This window comes from Vicia villosa, linkage group LG5 (genome assembly GCF_029867415.1).
Source record: "Vicia villosa cultivar HV-30 ecotype Madison, WI linkage group LG5, Vvil1.0, whole genome shotgun sequence".
Classification (NCBI taxonomy): Eukaryota; Viridiplantae; Streptophyta; class Magnoliopsida; order Fabales; family Fabaceae; genus Vicia; species Vicia villosa.
The window spans coordinates 148,105,374-148,120,769 of NC_081184.1; the positions used below are offsets into that span (position 1 = coordinate 148,105,374).

The window sequence follows — 15,396 nt, forward strand, 5'->3', positions numbered from 1 at the left end:
AGTTACCCGTATTTTCCTGTTCGGATGGGAGTTACCACTATGGCCGATAGTGAAACACATCTACCCGAGAGTTATCCATTGGCCGGAGTTTGATGATTCCAGATTGGTTTGCTTTGTCGTGGGGCGCATTCGTGTTTCTTCCCTGCAAAATTTATATACAAACTAAGAGAGTTCAATTAGTTAGTAGTAATTTTAAGATATTGTCCAGTTTTTGTGTCAGATTCTTTCTCATATGAGATAAATTGATTTTTTCGTATCAATTGACTTGTCTTCTTTCAATTTTGGTTTGTGAAATCCTTGGTTTCTTTTGATCATAGTGCTCATTGGTCGTTCTCTTTGGAAATGCATGGGTCCTTCCGATATCCTACAAATATATTTCTTACGAGTCAGGGAAAGTGGAGGTGCCTCCCGCACACGTAGGGGAAAGAGCGCCCTATCTAACAACACTTTTTGCTTAAGTTAAGTCCTAAAGAGTTTTTTAAGATACTTACAAATGGAAAAGATCATAGCTCGCCCTATCCAACAAAAATTAATTAAATATGTAATTCTATTTGTAGAGCACATTTCAAACTTAGTAGAAGACCCAATGTTAGCTTCTAAATTATAGTATTTATCTAAATGTACTATCCAACTCCGATGATAGCTCACTTAGCTAAGAAACAACATGTAACCAAAGATAGAAAGCCATTCCAGCTGCCAACAAATGCTGCATGAAATTCTGGCACTTTTAAAATATGTTTATACTAATGTCCCAATATCAGAACATAATGTGAAGACGGATGTTACAGCATCTGTTGACAAACAGAACCATATATCAAAAATGTAATTTATGCATAAATAAATTGCATAATGTTAAATAACATTGATAATTGTTAACCCATTTCAGTGTAACTTCACCTACTCGAGAGGATACCAAGCCAAGAAGGAAATTCATTATGATAGTATTAGTTCAAAGCCTAAATAATCTCAGTTTATAACTATTTTCCTAATCCCTACCTTGTGTAACTTCTACCTAGAACCCTCTAGATATGAGATCCCCTTTCACTTCATACAACCAATCACCTGAGTGATAAAACAATCCCAATCCCAATTACTTTAATCAAAAGAGAAATTACACTTCCAATATAAAAATAACTCAGATTTGCTTAAAAGCTTTCTATTGAGAACAATACTCACCTCTATGCTTAAAAGTTGTAAGAGTGAGAACAATAACTTGACACACAATCAAATAACAATCAGTCTACCTCACTGTATCAAAAGATACATGGGTGACTTACAAAAACACAAGATACTCTCAAAACCTAAGACTTCAAACTTCCCCTAATTTTACAATTGTGAAAAAGGACTTGGTTACATTAGGTTTAGGTTCCTCTTTAAATGCTACTCAGCAATCCATGGGCATGTTAGAACATCTTCCATAACATCTTGATGTGAACTATGTTTTAGCAAAATTGTTGCCAATCCTAAAACCATGTACTAAAAATCTCCCCCTTTGGCAAATTTTGGCTAAATAACCTTTTGCACAATAAACCTGGAGAGAGGAATAAAACCACAAACAAAAACACGAGCTACATGAGAACATGTAAATTTTGTAAATTCTGCAATCATATAAATATATCAGATATACAATACAGTTACAGATCAGACAGGTACAACTACTCCCATTCTCAATACCAATTATCCCCATTAAAGAGAAAACTCAAAGCACAAGAAAACCAACCATTTCTCCCCTCTAGGGGAAAACCCAATTTACAGAAAAGTTCAGCCTGAGATATCCAAAAACACACAACAGAGGCACATATAGCAGAAGCCTCACTCATAACTCAGAGCACAAAAACCAAGGTTCTCCATAAACCTCAACAGGCAGGATGTTAAAACATCTGGTAAGACATCATGCACATAACCACGTCAGTAGTAGTAGCAGCAACACAATACCAACAAGTTCCCCCTTTCTTGTGTTTTTCTCTACCTTCAAGGGTGAGGTGCTTTAAGTCGTTCTGACATCCCATAGGTATATAATCCCCCCCAAGCACGAGGCTTGTGAAGGGCGATGTGCTTTAAGTTATTCTGGCATCCCGGAGGTACAAGGAGTTTTTTGTGTTATGAAAAAAAACAAACCCTCCAAAACTCTTTTAACCGGTGTTTCTATTCTTTTCATCATCTTTCCTATTTTCAAACTCCAAAGTTCCAAACAAAGCCTAAAAATTGATACCTCTCATATCTAATTGTCACTAACTTGGGTGTTAAACTATTTATAGGTATCACCTTTTATCTATTCATAACTACCAGGTATGAGAGATCTTCAATGCTGATATTGATCATTTCTTGTCACATACACCATCAAGATACCCTTCCTTACATGAAGTAACATTTAGGTTGTTTGCACTGACGAAGATAACGTTTAAACCATTTACTCCAACATTAGAAATGGTAACTCCAAGAAGAAGAACAATTCATAACTCCAAAGACCCACAATCTGTGGCTAACATGATTGCGATTAAAAAAAACATCGGGAGAAGGGACTCACCACTTCATCATTTAATCCAAAAAATAAGTTGAAATATCCTCCGGTATTCGGGACACTTTACGCCCTTCCCCTGAACGAAGAATTTCAAGGGTTGCTAGAGTAAAATGTATATTTACTTCATGAAATGAGAAAACTGGCACTTCATGACTCGCTCCATCATTTAATCCAATCAAAATATATTAAAAAAATTAAGAATCATAAGAAGAAGAAAGATAGAGAAAAAAACAAAACATAAACAAAGTAGTCGGTAAAACCAAATCAAACATTAAACTTTAGAATTCTTATCAGTAATCACTATTATAAGGATCAACGAACAAATTTGCCACCGTTGTAACTTCACCCTCTCACACTGACTTTGCTATATTCTTCTTTGAAATTTGCAAACCCTTTTCATTCATGAAATAGAGAAGTTTTTGTCAATATTTCAAAAACCTATTTTTTGTTGAGTAAGATCAAATTTCAATATTTGTTAATTATAAAAAAATTGCTTTTAATGTAAATTTTATGAACAGTAAAAAATAATTTGAGGAGTTTAATAAATAAATACTTGATACCTCAATGAGTGATAAATAAATATAATACATTATTAATGAGTAAAATTGATATTAATGTTTTATCTCAAACACATTAATAAATTAATCAATTTAAATTGATTAATAATTTTCTTTAATTTAATATTATTAATTGTATCATTTAAAATGTATTTGCGCGAATTTCAATCTAATTTTCTACTAATAACTATAATGTTTATATGTATTCGCGCGATTTTTAACTAACTTTATCACTACTACTAATAAAATTATTGGTACATTCGCGCGGATTTTTACCTAATCTTAATTATCCGTATATTTGCGCGGATTTTTAAGTAGTTTTAACTAGTAACAATAAATTCATTGGTAGAAAGGAAAAAAAAATCAAATAATAGTAACAATAAATTCATTGGTAGAGCCATAAAAAAAAATTCATTGGTAGAAAGAAAAAAAATTAAAATTAAAATTCAATATTGATTTTTATTATTCAAAAGAGTAAAAGAGAAAAGAGTAAAAGAAATGAGGGTAAGAATAAGAGGAATAGAAAAAGACTGAACATTTAAGAGAGGCGGAGACTGAGACTGAGACTAGACTATGAGACTGGGAGGACTATACGGCGCGCTGTCTGTGTAACCGTTTCTCGCTCTGGTAACTGCTTAGATCTTCTTCATCGTCTTCATCTTCAATCGTTTACTATTCTCTCTAATTTCACTCCATTTTTTTTTCTCTTTCTTTGATGTTACGTAGAACAAGAACTTCGCTTTGAACTTTGAGAGTTTCTCCGATGGAGCAGGTTAGCGAAACGCGCTTCTAGTCTTAATTTCATTTTGCGAATATGAAAATATGCTCCGATTGTTTTTGCTGATTTTGTGAGTTCTTGCAGTATGAGAAGGTTGAGAAAATAGGAGAAGGTACATACGGTGTAGTGTACAAGGCTAGGGACCGTGTTACCAATGAGACGATTGCTTTGAAGAAGATTCGACTCGAACAGGAAGATGAGGGGGTTCCTAGCACTGCCATAAGAGAGATTTCGCTTTTGAAAGAAATGCAGCACCGGAACATTGTTAGGTATTCTGATTAGTAATGTGTTGGATGCTGATGTTGTAATTGATGCTCTGAGTAATGATATTATGTTTCAAATTTGGACGATTAGTGTTTAATGCGAGGTATAGAGTCTCGGTGTGTGTTTCTCTTGTGCTGTTTTTGGTACATTGGTGTTACAGTTATAGATCTGCACAGAACAACAGTGTTTGGTGTCTAATTTTCCTGGTCAATCCGATGCTGCGTATGGACAATTCTGTCTGTGTGATTATTCTGGCATGGCTAAACTAGTGTATGATGATGTTGCTGCTATAGTTTATGCCTTTATGAATTGAATATGTATTTGTGTTTTCCTGGTCAATCCGATGCTGCGTATGAGAAATGCTGTCTAGCTGTGTGATTATTCTGACATGGCTAAACTAGTGTATGATGATGTTGCTGATAGTTAATGCCTTTACGAATTGAATATGTATTATCCTGGTCAGCCCAATGCTGCATATGTGCTGCTGCAATGCTACCTACATTATCATGTGATCCGTGCTCTTCATGATTCTGCCCCTGTCTTGTGGCCAATGTGATAGTCTAGTTCCATTTTTACTGTTAAAATTAGGATTGGGTGGCACTGGAAAACCTGTTGTTGATTTAAGTCTTGTTGGATATGATGTTTCAATTAGTTCATAGTTCATACATGGGTGTCCTAATGTTATTCTACTTCTTTAACTATTTGCTTACTGAGTTATGGTTGATGGTTATGTGGATGGCAGGTTGCAGGATGTTGTGCACAGTGAGAAGCGATTGTATCTTGTTTTTGAGTACCTTGACTTAGATCTAAAGAAGCATATGGATTCATCTCCGGAATTTTCCAAAGATCAACGACAAGTAAAAGTGTGTGACTTTTCTACTTCTGTTTTCTTTAGAAATTTTGAGCTTTTTTGTGACTATGAAAGTAACGAAGTAGCAAGAAATACTAATCAGGCATTGATTAGTATTTTTGTTTTTGACAAAAAGTAAACTTGGTCTATGAACTAATCATAACCAACGAAGCACGAATGTCAAAATCTCAGTTGAATCGTTTTGATACGCCGATACACTGCGATACGACGCCGATACATATCGAAAGAGTATCTGAATTTATTTATTTTAAAAAATAAAAAAAAATTCCGATACGACGGCGAAACGGCTCCCATATGATGCGGATACATGACTCTTCATTTTTATCATAGTCATTCACTCACTTTTTAACGGTCGTTTTCTTTAATACCCTCCCTTTAATTTTTTCCTAATACTTGTCATTTTTTAAGATTGGTTTTATTCTCTATAATTTCTTGCTATCAATTACCGATATATGAAATTTAATTCAGATTAATAATTACTTTCTTTTTACGTTTTATTAATATTATTTATAAAGGAAAGTTTTAGATTTGTCTGCAAGTTCCTTTCTTCCTTCTTTAAATCTTTCACGTAACATGTTAAAAATTATGTTAGTGTTTGTATTTTGTTCGACTATGAATTAACTAGATGTCTAATTTTAGTTTTATAAATGTATTTTAAATGTATTGTATCCTATATTATTCAATTAGTGACGTATCGTCGTATTGAATACACGTCGTATCCGATACTCGCATCATGTCCGTGCTCTGTTGATCATTACGTATATATTTTCTACATTAGAAGGAACTTCAGTCTTCTTTGCTGGTGCAAAGCATCACATGACTGTAAAAATGATGTATTAGTTTGCATCTTTTGTCTTTCATTAGGTTTTTGCCCCCCTTTTCATTGCCTGCCTCAACTTTGAAATGAATTATCTGCACTGGAGCACATGTGTTTTCGTTTCCTTTCCCATTTAATTGTGCATTTTTTATCACGATTAAATACTTCTACCTTATCACTCATCACTAATATGAATGTATTTTATCACGTATTGGAAAAGAGACAATCTAATAATAGTGACAAAGTGGGCCAATTAATTTGGAATTTGAATTGTTTAATGATGATTTCTGCAGATGTTCCTCTATCAAATTCTCTGTGGCATTGCTTACTGTCATTCTCATAGAGTTCTTCACCGAGACTTGAAACCACAAAATCTGTTGATAGATCGCAGCTCTAATGCGCTAAAGCTTGCTGATTTTGGATTGGCTAGAGCATTTGGAATTCCTGTTAGGACATTTACACATGAGGTTTGTGTGCTTCTACCTTATGTTGGCTTTTGGAATTCGGTCATCTACGGAGATACTGAAAATTTGAAATTAATGGGCTGATGCACAAGATGACAATTAAGTACGCATGCTTAACTTTAATGTTTGAATAATTTTGAAATGCAAACTTTAGTCGGAAACCTTATTGGTCTATGTTGGAATTTCCACCTTCATTGTAGTCCGCCCCTAGTCTCCTAAATTGCGGCATTTGGCTTGGCTTCATTGCAGTCTCCAACACCTTCATTGTGTTGGGTTTGAAGGGGTGGATTTAGTCCCAAACTGCTTAGAAATATGGCCTATGTTGTGTTTGTAAGTGGGAGATAATCCTCACCTTACAAGCCGGTTTTGTAAGGTTGAGAGACCCAACTCAAATTCTAAGATGGTATTAGAGTGTGACAGTGTGTGTTGGAATTTCCACCTTCGTTGTGGCCCTCCCCTAGCTGCCTAAATTGCGGCATTTCGCTTGCCTTCATTGCAGCTTCCAGCACCTTTATTGTGTTGGGTCTGAAGGGATGAATTTAGTCCCACATTACTTAGAATTATGACATGTGTTGTGTTTATAAGTGGGGACAATTATCACCGGGTACGTGGGGATGATTTAGGCCCAAATCAAATTCTGAGATGGTATCAGAGTATATCCTAGATCACTTGTTGGGCTTCCCGCACCCCCCTAACCATCTAAATTTTGGCATTTGGCTTGCCTTCATTGCATCCTCCAACACCTTCATTGCTTAGATATATGACCTGAAAAGAGTTTATAAGTGGGGACAATCCTCACCTTACAAGTCTGTTTTATAAGGTTGAGTTAAGCTCAACACAAATTCTAAGATTTTATAATGCTAAAGCAATGCAATAAATCTTGTGAGTTTATCATTTCTTCTCCTTGACTATAATTTATTATCTGTTGGACCCTCCTCCTGGATATCTTATTATTATTATTATTAAATTGAGGAAACAATGATGAAAACTCATGCAGGATTGTTTGGTCAGTTGAGAAGATCATGGTTGTCGGGATCTCGCTCTAACTCCCAAAATCTTACGATCTTATGCTCCAGCAACCGGCCACCGATTTAAGTGGCACAAAGATCTTGAATTTGGCTGGAGCTTTGAACTCCTAGAGAAAGATCTTTAAATCGTGGGATCTTGAGATCCCAACAATCCATTATTTGTTTTTACCCGCTTTAGACCTATTTCGACCAGATCATTAAACAATTGGAATCAGCCCATAAACTGACCCATAATTAATCCTGACTGTTGTGCACACATATTTTAGGGTTTTGGGACTTGCAATGTTTTAAATGACCTTCTATTATGTTTTTTTTGTATAAAATATTTTCTACTGATGATTTAAATTAATGAGAATTTTATGTTAAAGTAATTTTTCCTAGTTATTTTTATAATTGTCTATTTGTTGGGATCTTACGATCCGTGTTACGATCCTACGATTTACGCTTTTTCTATACCCTAACGATCTTTATCAAGATCCCGATTTTAACAACCATTGTGGCTATAGTAGGCCACTGGCTAGTGAGAAAAGTCTATCATATGAGGGATAGTTTGATTAAAAGTGGTAAAGGGGGACTTCCATAGTTAGCAGAGAGTAATATACTTCCTCCCACCATTATTATAAGCAAAAATTCTCTTTTTAGGTTCTTTGAGTAATGAATGTATCTGGTCTTTTATGTAGACCAGATACATTCATTACTCAATGAACTTAAAAAGAGAATCTTTGCTTATAATAATGGCCAGAAGGAGTAATTATAAAGAGCTTCTCTAGATGATTTTGCTGAAATGGTTATTGACAAGGAAATCGTCTCATTAGAGCTATAAAATAATATGGTCTGTTTTATGTTATCCATCTAACTAATTTTGAGATTATTGCCATTCTTATAAATTTGAAAATTTAAATACATGAAATAATTAAGTTAGTGAGTTCTACAAGTAAACATGGGAAGCAAGGGCCAGGTAGTCTATGTTTCTTTCAAACACAGATGCTTGAAGTTATTAAATTAAAAGATTTATAGAAGTAGATTATTTAAGAACATAAAAATCTTTTGAACAGGTATAAATTATAATGGTGGACGGAATTTTATAACTTGATATTGATTCCTATTTTCATACTGTGGTTTTGGCGATTGTTTTTAGGTGGTGACACTATGGTACAGAGCTCCAGAAATATTGCTTGGGTCCCGTCATTATTCTACCCCAGTTGATGTTTGGTCAGTGGGATGCATCTTTGCAGAGATGATAAACCAGCGACCACTTTTTCCTGGGGATTCTGAGATTGATGAATTGTTTAAAATATTCAGGTATGTAGCTTTTTGCCATAAGTTTTACAGTTAATTAGATATCATAGAAAATTCTGTCAGATGCAAATTGGACAAAGAATGCCTCCTAAATCCATTAAAAGGCTCCAAACTTAAATTGGAATTATGGCTCAGATGTATACTGTGATTTTCCAACTTTCGATTAATCTTAATGATTGTTTAGAATAGTCTAGATAGGGATTCAGATGAAAGGACCTGAATACTGTATGTATTACTTTGATAGATGAATGCAAATAATAAGTGGTATGAACTCTCTGATGCCTGTATTTTACATTGACATTTGTCATAGATTTAAGACCATTTGGATTTGGTTGGTAGTTATGAGGATAAAATTGGAGTTTGGGCTATGTTTTGTAATCTAGTTTAGGGCTTTATGACAAAAAAATGGGCAAACCGAAAGGATCCTTTTAGAGATTTGTAACATATTTTACTAGAATCTTCTGTTAATGTTTTGTGATCAAAGTGTATAGTTTTGTTTCAAAATATAGCTCAGGGACTTTTATACCGCCAGTATTGCAAATATGCAATCTAATATAATTCGGCCAATATATTTTTCCTTTCAAACAAGCATGTAACTAACAAATTAACAGTACATAATGTCTGCTTATAATTTTGTACATTGTTCCTTATATGAAGAATCACGGGTACACCAAATGAAGATACATGGCCTGGAGTGACTTCATTGCCTGATTTTAAATCAGCCTTTCCGAAATGGCCATCTAAGGTAATACAATGTATCTTTAACTCACATTAAATAATGTTAGGATTCCATTGCCATGTTTAACCTTATTTTTTGTTTTGCAGGACCTAGCAACTCTAGTCCCAAATCTTGAGCCATCTGGTCTTGATCTGTTATCTGTAAGTGACAGCATCAAATATGATACTTTTTTAAATAATGAAGAAAGTAAATGTGTCTATTACGGTGATAAAATGTAACCAAATGTTTTACATATTTTGTTATCAACGAAGAGGAAGTACTAACTGTGACAGCATCAAATATGATATACTTTTTTTAAATAATGAAGAAAATCACGGTGATAAATTGAAACCAAATGTTATGCATATTTTGTTATCAATGAAGAGGAAGTACCAACTGTTATTTTAGAACTAGGATAAAACTAAAGATCCACATTCAAAGCAGTTAGAAAAGCTCAAGTATCAGATGGTAATGTTTCTCATAATGTTGTAGACCTTTAGTTGTTAAAACAATGACCGATTAGAGGTCATTTCTCACTATTCAAACTTGGGAAAAAAGGTTAACCATGCAAAATGGTGATATGAGGTCACAAACATTTCTGTTTGGCCATATATAACAAACTTCATCAGTCATGATTTTACCATTAGGAATGTTCAAATTGATTAAGTTTGGAACTGAAAGGATAGGGAGAAGGAAAGTGACTGTCCTCTGCTTTATGTTCTTCAATTAAAAAATATTAACATACATGTTTTATGCCCTCCCTAATGATTGTTTTCACTGATTTTAATTGGTTCTTACATTAGTATATGAATGTGTTGTGTGTTGTATTCCAGAGTATGCTTCGCTTGGATCCAAGCAGAAGAATTACTGCCAGGGGCGCTCTTGAGCATGAATACTTCAAAGACATTAAATTTGTCCCTTGAGTTCCTGGCTTCATGGAAGAGGTGTCTATATCATGTGTAGCAGTTTTGGGTTTTTGGCTCAGAAATGTGTGTTATCCTTGCTATATTATCTTCAATGCTTTGAACCGAGTAATATTTATTTATTGGTTCTTACAGATTTTTTTTTTTATATTCAGCTTGAGTGTGATTATATTCTCTATTAGTTTTTTGTTTGCCTTAGTCTCAATACAATGCAACCAGCAAATTCCTGTTTGCTTGATGTATAATATTAATAGATATTGCTGAATGGTGGTTGTAGAACAAATGGTTACTCCTACTGGCATGGAGCATGTAAATTTGACATACTTGATACATTCTTGTCTGTAAGTTGATTTTATCTGCTTATTCAAATGTACGAGTGAAGTATCCCAAAGTATTTTTTAATATAATAAAATACAATTGATGCATGGTTGCCAATAATTGCTGTAGTTTTAAAATGATCACCACCGTGGCGGTGATCACCACCACTATGCTTATATGCTTTGTGCACTAATTATTTGGAAATTACAAAAACCAAAGTTCTGAATGAATTTTTGCAAACCACTCTATTTTTTTTATAAGGAAAAAAAAACAGTAGAATGAGCAAGCTTGAAGCATAGCCTCCACTTCACCATCTTCTCCATGAAAAGCAGTGGGAGCTTTTCATTAATGCAGGTCATTCAAACTTTGATTCTGCAGAATGAATACCGTAAAAATATATTCCCCACCATTCAACAGATGGGATGGATTGATTCTTAACACCACAAACTAAGACCTCTCATTGTTAAATGTTATCCATTCAAAGTCTAATGCAAAGAAATTTTGGATATTTCTCTTGAGCTTTAATTATTGTTTTGAAAATATTCTCATGCGCTTACCTAATGTAACTAATATTTGCTAAATTTAATGAGATCTTTAAACGAGTTCAAGTTTTAGTTATCACTTTACAGTTCTAGTTTACAATTTTTTATTACTACTTTATAAATCTCTTGTTAACTTACAATCTACTTTCATCATACAAATAAATAACTAATTTTAACAACTATTTGTAAGTTTTTATTTAAAGAGTCCCACAAGATAAAATTTAAAAACAAGTTTATAAGTGATGACTGTCTTTAAAATCTAAGTAGAGGTTGAATTAGACTCAACACATATTCACGTAAACAAATAATCATCATTTGACAAAAAAAACTTTGCCTTGATTTTTTCCAACAAAAAAAACTTCATTAATTCTTAAAAAAAATACTACCAACTCCTTCCTTAAATATAAAAACTTCTCAATTAACAAGATATCAAATCTTTATGCCCTTTGTTTTCATGTATATCTTGTGTATTTAAAAATCAAGCCGAAAAGAATAAAGTCGAATAATAGATGAATCATATAATGCAAGCTGCTCCAAATGAATAGATTAATAAGTGAATATCATTAATCAAATTACAACTTTCCTTACCCTAAAAACCAAACCATAAGATAGAACGAAATTTCACTGTTAATTATTACACTACAGAACTCATATAATAGCCTTTAATAATGACCACACCCTTATGATTCTACAAATTCTACCAACACATGCATGAAAACTTATGCGTAACTTATGCGTAATATATATAATAATTCAAGTATATATATCTTAAATACACTAATTTGAGAAGTAAGAAACTGCAGCGGCATTCCTAGAAGCTATCCCATTTAAAACCGAGTACTGATCAACATAGCCACCACCATGACCATACCCTGAATGCACTATACCATGATCCTGATCCACCATCATTGACCCATTATTTTGTTGATTTTGAACATTCACCTTCTTCCTTTTCTTCTTCTCATAAGCTATCCCTCTAGCTTTAGCTTGAGCATCTCTAACTTCCCTAAGATACAATCTCACAGCACGTGCTCCAAAAGGGTTCATCTCCGATAAACCACCGTTCTCTTCAAAAGCAGCACGTAACCTACCAATAAGAGCATCAAGACTCCCCCAAGCTTGTTTCAAAGGACAAGGACATGGACCTGGTGGATGTGAGATTCCATAATAAGCACAGTTTTCAGAGTGAACTTTGGTTTTTCCAAACTGATCCAAGTAACGAAGAAACTCAAGAACATGTGCACCACTGCAACGTGAGAGTGTTAATGGTGGACGATGGTTTTTTAGGTATTGACCGAAAGTGTTCCAGTCACGTCGCTTTTGTGACTCGTATCTGCTTAATGGTGGAGCAACAGAAACTTGCATTCTTTGTGAAGTTATTAACTCTTCACTATGGTTGCTGCTGCTTGAGGAGGAGTTTTGATAGCCGGAGATAGCGGCGGAGGCGGCGGCAGCCACGGCAGCTGACATATCAAAGTTTTGAGCTAGGATATATATGTGTGTGTTATTGAGCTTGAGCACAAGATGTTTTTATTTTGTTTTTTGTATAAGTTGAGATACATGTATATATGTGTGTATATATAGGTTTTATAGTGGTTTGAGATATTTGATGTTGAAAAGGTAGTGTTATTCAGGTGGGTTTGGTTGGGATTTGTCTAAAGCTAGCTAGCTGGATGAGAGAAGGAAAAAATCGGTGGTTTGAAAAAAATGATTGATTTTAGAATTCATGGCATGTGGTCAAAAGGAAAGAGATAGGAGTTTGGTATGATTTTGGTAACATGGATCATGGGTGGATGCATGGATCTAGTAATGAAGATGATGATAATTGGTTGAAATTCTTGGTCTAGTTAACTAAGGCTATACTCAATCTTGTGGATGTGGAGAAGAAAAAAAGGTGAGTCTAATTTGGGAGAGGTGACGAGGAATTTATAAAAGTTAAGCAAGAAGAATATAAGATGATTTGAGTGTTAGGATGAGGTATAGGGTATATAGGGGGTAGCAAATTTCTTAGGTATAGGGAGACAAAAGAGGGGTCCATGCATTAGAGACCAAGTGATGGCAGTTTGAATATCACTTAAATTAATCCATCTCAATCATTGATCACACCCTAGTTAATTGACTTTTTAATTTGTTCTTAACCCTTTTTTTATTGAGTGAATTCTGATGACAAATAAAGGAAGAAAAGAAAGGTGGGGGAAGTTGTTTTGGCCTACCTCATTAAGTAAAGTAAGAAGAAATACAATTTATACCATTGGAATGGACAGAAAATTGTCAATTTGCACTTGATAGGTCTATTAACATAAGATTAAAGAGTTACGCGGGTGCTATGGCAACTGTTTTCTGTCTAGCATGATGGCATGAATTAAGTTCATTCACAGAATCACAAGTCATTTTTTCAATCTTAAGACTAAATAACTGTAGTGCACTTGGATTGTACTTTCCAAACTTCAATCATAGTGTGGGGTGCCTAATAAGTTATTAGTATCTTCTCATTTTTTCACTCCACTACTATAATTTTGAAGAGTTCTATGTGTATTAAAAATAAATGTGATCATTAAATATCATATTATTATATATTTATATTTTTAAAACTTACAATACTCTAATAATTATATATTCGACAATTTAACGCAGATTAATAATTATTCTAATCATCTTTCATGTATAATGATGGTTGGTTGTTTTATGATCATTAATGACTATTATCAATGGTTGGTTAGTTGGTTGTTTTATTATTTTTAATGATTTTTTTTCCGTGTTCAGTTATTATGGCCATTCACAATTTTGTCTCATTGTCAGTGACATCTTTGACAATTAACGATCGTTTCTTCTTGTCTTTGGGCTATTTAAGAAATAGCAGTAGGCAATTTCTTAAGCACGAGGTCTTATAAACATCATTCTCGCAATTTCCTTCAACTAGGCAAAAGGAAATGAGTTGAGAATCCATTTCATTTGGTCCTAGATTCTTAGCTTTTCGGACTTTTTTGCTTATCTTAGGCTCGAGTTGTGTTTCAACAATCCGTGAAAGACTTTCGGGTTGTATTTCAAAAATCCGTGGGGAATTTTTATCACAAGATTCTTCGTTCGTGGGAATCTCAGGTTCTATATTATTTGTGATAAGGTTTTCAAAGTATTCCACATCTCGGGACTCAGCAATTACATTAGACTCCATATTTAAAAGTACATTTTGTAGTTGGATGCATATCCTATGAAAGCACATCTGATCCCTCGAGGACCCAATTTAGTTCTTTTAAGATCCATGTTCTTGTAATATGCTATATACTCCCTCACTCTAAAATAATCGATATTTGGTGATCTACCTTTCTATATCTTCTATGGAGAAATACCCGTTATCTTCAAATGAATCATATTCATTATATGACATGCAAATAGTAATGCTTCACCCCACAAATTAAATGACAATTCAGAATGCATTAATAAAACATTTATCATTTCTTGACATGTTTGATTCTGTAACACCTCACACATATTTGTCTAGAATAATATGCATAAAGTATTATAAATGGTTCATAAGACGACAAATACATAATGTTTTGCAGCGGAAAGTAGAAGTGTACGAATACAAAGCCGAATGTATCATGGCCAAAATACAAGTACATCATAATAGTACATGTCCAAAATACATAAACTAGCAAGCACGATAAGAACTAAAAGAAACATCCAAGCATCGCCAAGAGATCTAATCCATCTTTCCCTTACCGCGATCTTGTCTCGAACCACCTGAAAAAAAATATAATTGGAATGGGATGAGATTACTAAATCTCAGTGAGTCCGCCTATCCTATTAGTCCGCTCGGATCTAAAGGGAACATACAATCAAACGGATCCGCCATGGATCCGTGGTTTTCCTCACGGCCAGGTACAAATACACAACAAGGACAGTATCACCAATGGAAGTCCCGTGGCTAACCAATGAGATATCATTATACACATAAACAACACACAAGTATGATGTTGCTAGTACAACCACGTCACCATGATTGTACCAGCCCACCGGTGAGGACCTAATGATATTGCCTATGTGGCATCACTAGGGGCGAATAAACCAGTGATCTTACCGACGTGGTATCACTATCTCACCGTACCAACATCCGATGTTTTCCTGCTAGAGGAAATGCCTTCTTCAGTACATGATGAGTATACACCAGATCATTCCCATCAAGCACTAGCATTTCCTTGGTAACACGATGAGTATACACCAGATCATTCCCATCGAGTACCCACATATCCCATACCGATCAATGAGTATACACCAGATCATTCCCATTGAGAGCGG

General features: G+C 34.3%; 2 protein-coding genes across 2 annotated transcripts; one reads left to right on the top strand and one right to left on the bottom strand.

The window, feature by feature from the left end:
• The first annotated feature begins 3,571 nt into the window (after window positions 1–3,571).
• LOC131603102 (cell division control protein 2 homolog 2) lies at window positions 3,572–10,678 on the top strand. Its single transcript, XM_058875358.1, has 9 exons — window positions 3,572–3,705; window positions 3,805–3,850; window positions 3,941–4,125; window positions 4,863–4,983; window positions 6,102–6,275; window positions 8,439–8,602; window positions 9,257–9,344; window positions 9,425–9,478; window positions 10,151–10,678. The coding sequence occupies exons 2-9, from the start codon at window positions 3,842–3,844 to the stop codon at window positions 10,238–10,240; spliced, it is 885 nt and encodes a 294-aa protein (XP_058731341.1). The 5' UTR covers window positions 3,572–3,705; window positions 3,805–3,841; the 3' UTR covers window positions 10,241–10,678.
• A 954-nt stretch (window positions 10,679–11,632) lies between these two features.
• Window positions 11,633–13,014, bottom strand: LOC131603103 (protein LIGHT-DEPENDENT SHORT HYPOCOTYLS 4-like). Its single transcript, XM_058875359.1, has one exon. It carries the CDS (start codon window positions 12,568–12,570, stop codon window positions 11,878–11,880), a length of 693 nt encoding a protein of 230 aa, XP_058731342.1. The 5' UTR covers window positions 12,571–13,014; the 3' UTR covers window positions 11,633–11,877.
• Between the last annotated feature and the right edge of the window lie 2,382 nt (window positions 13,015–15,396).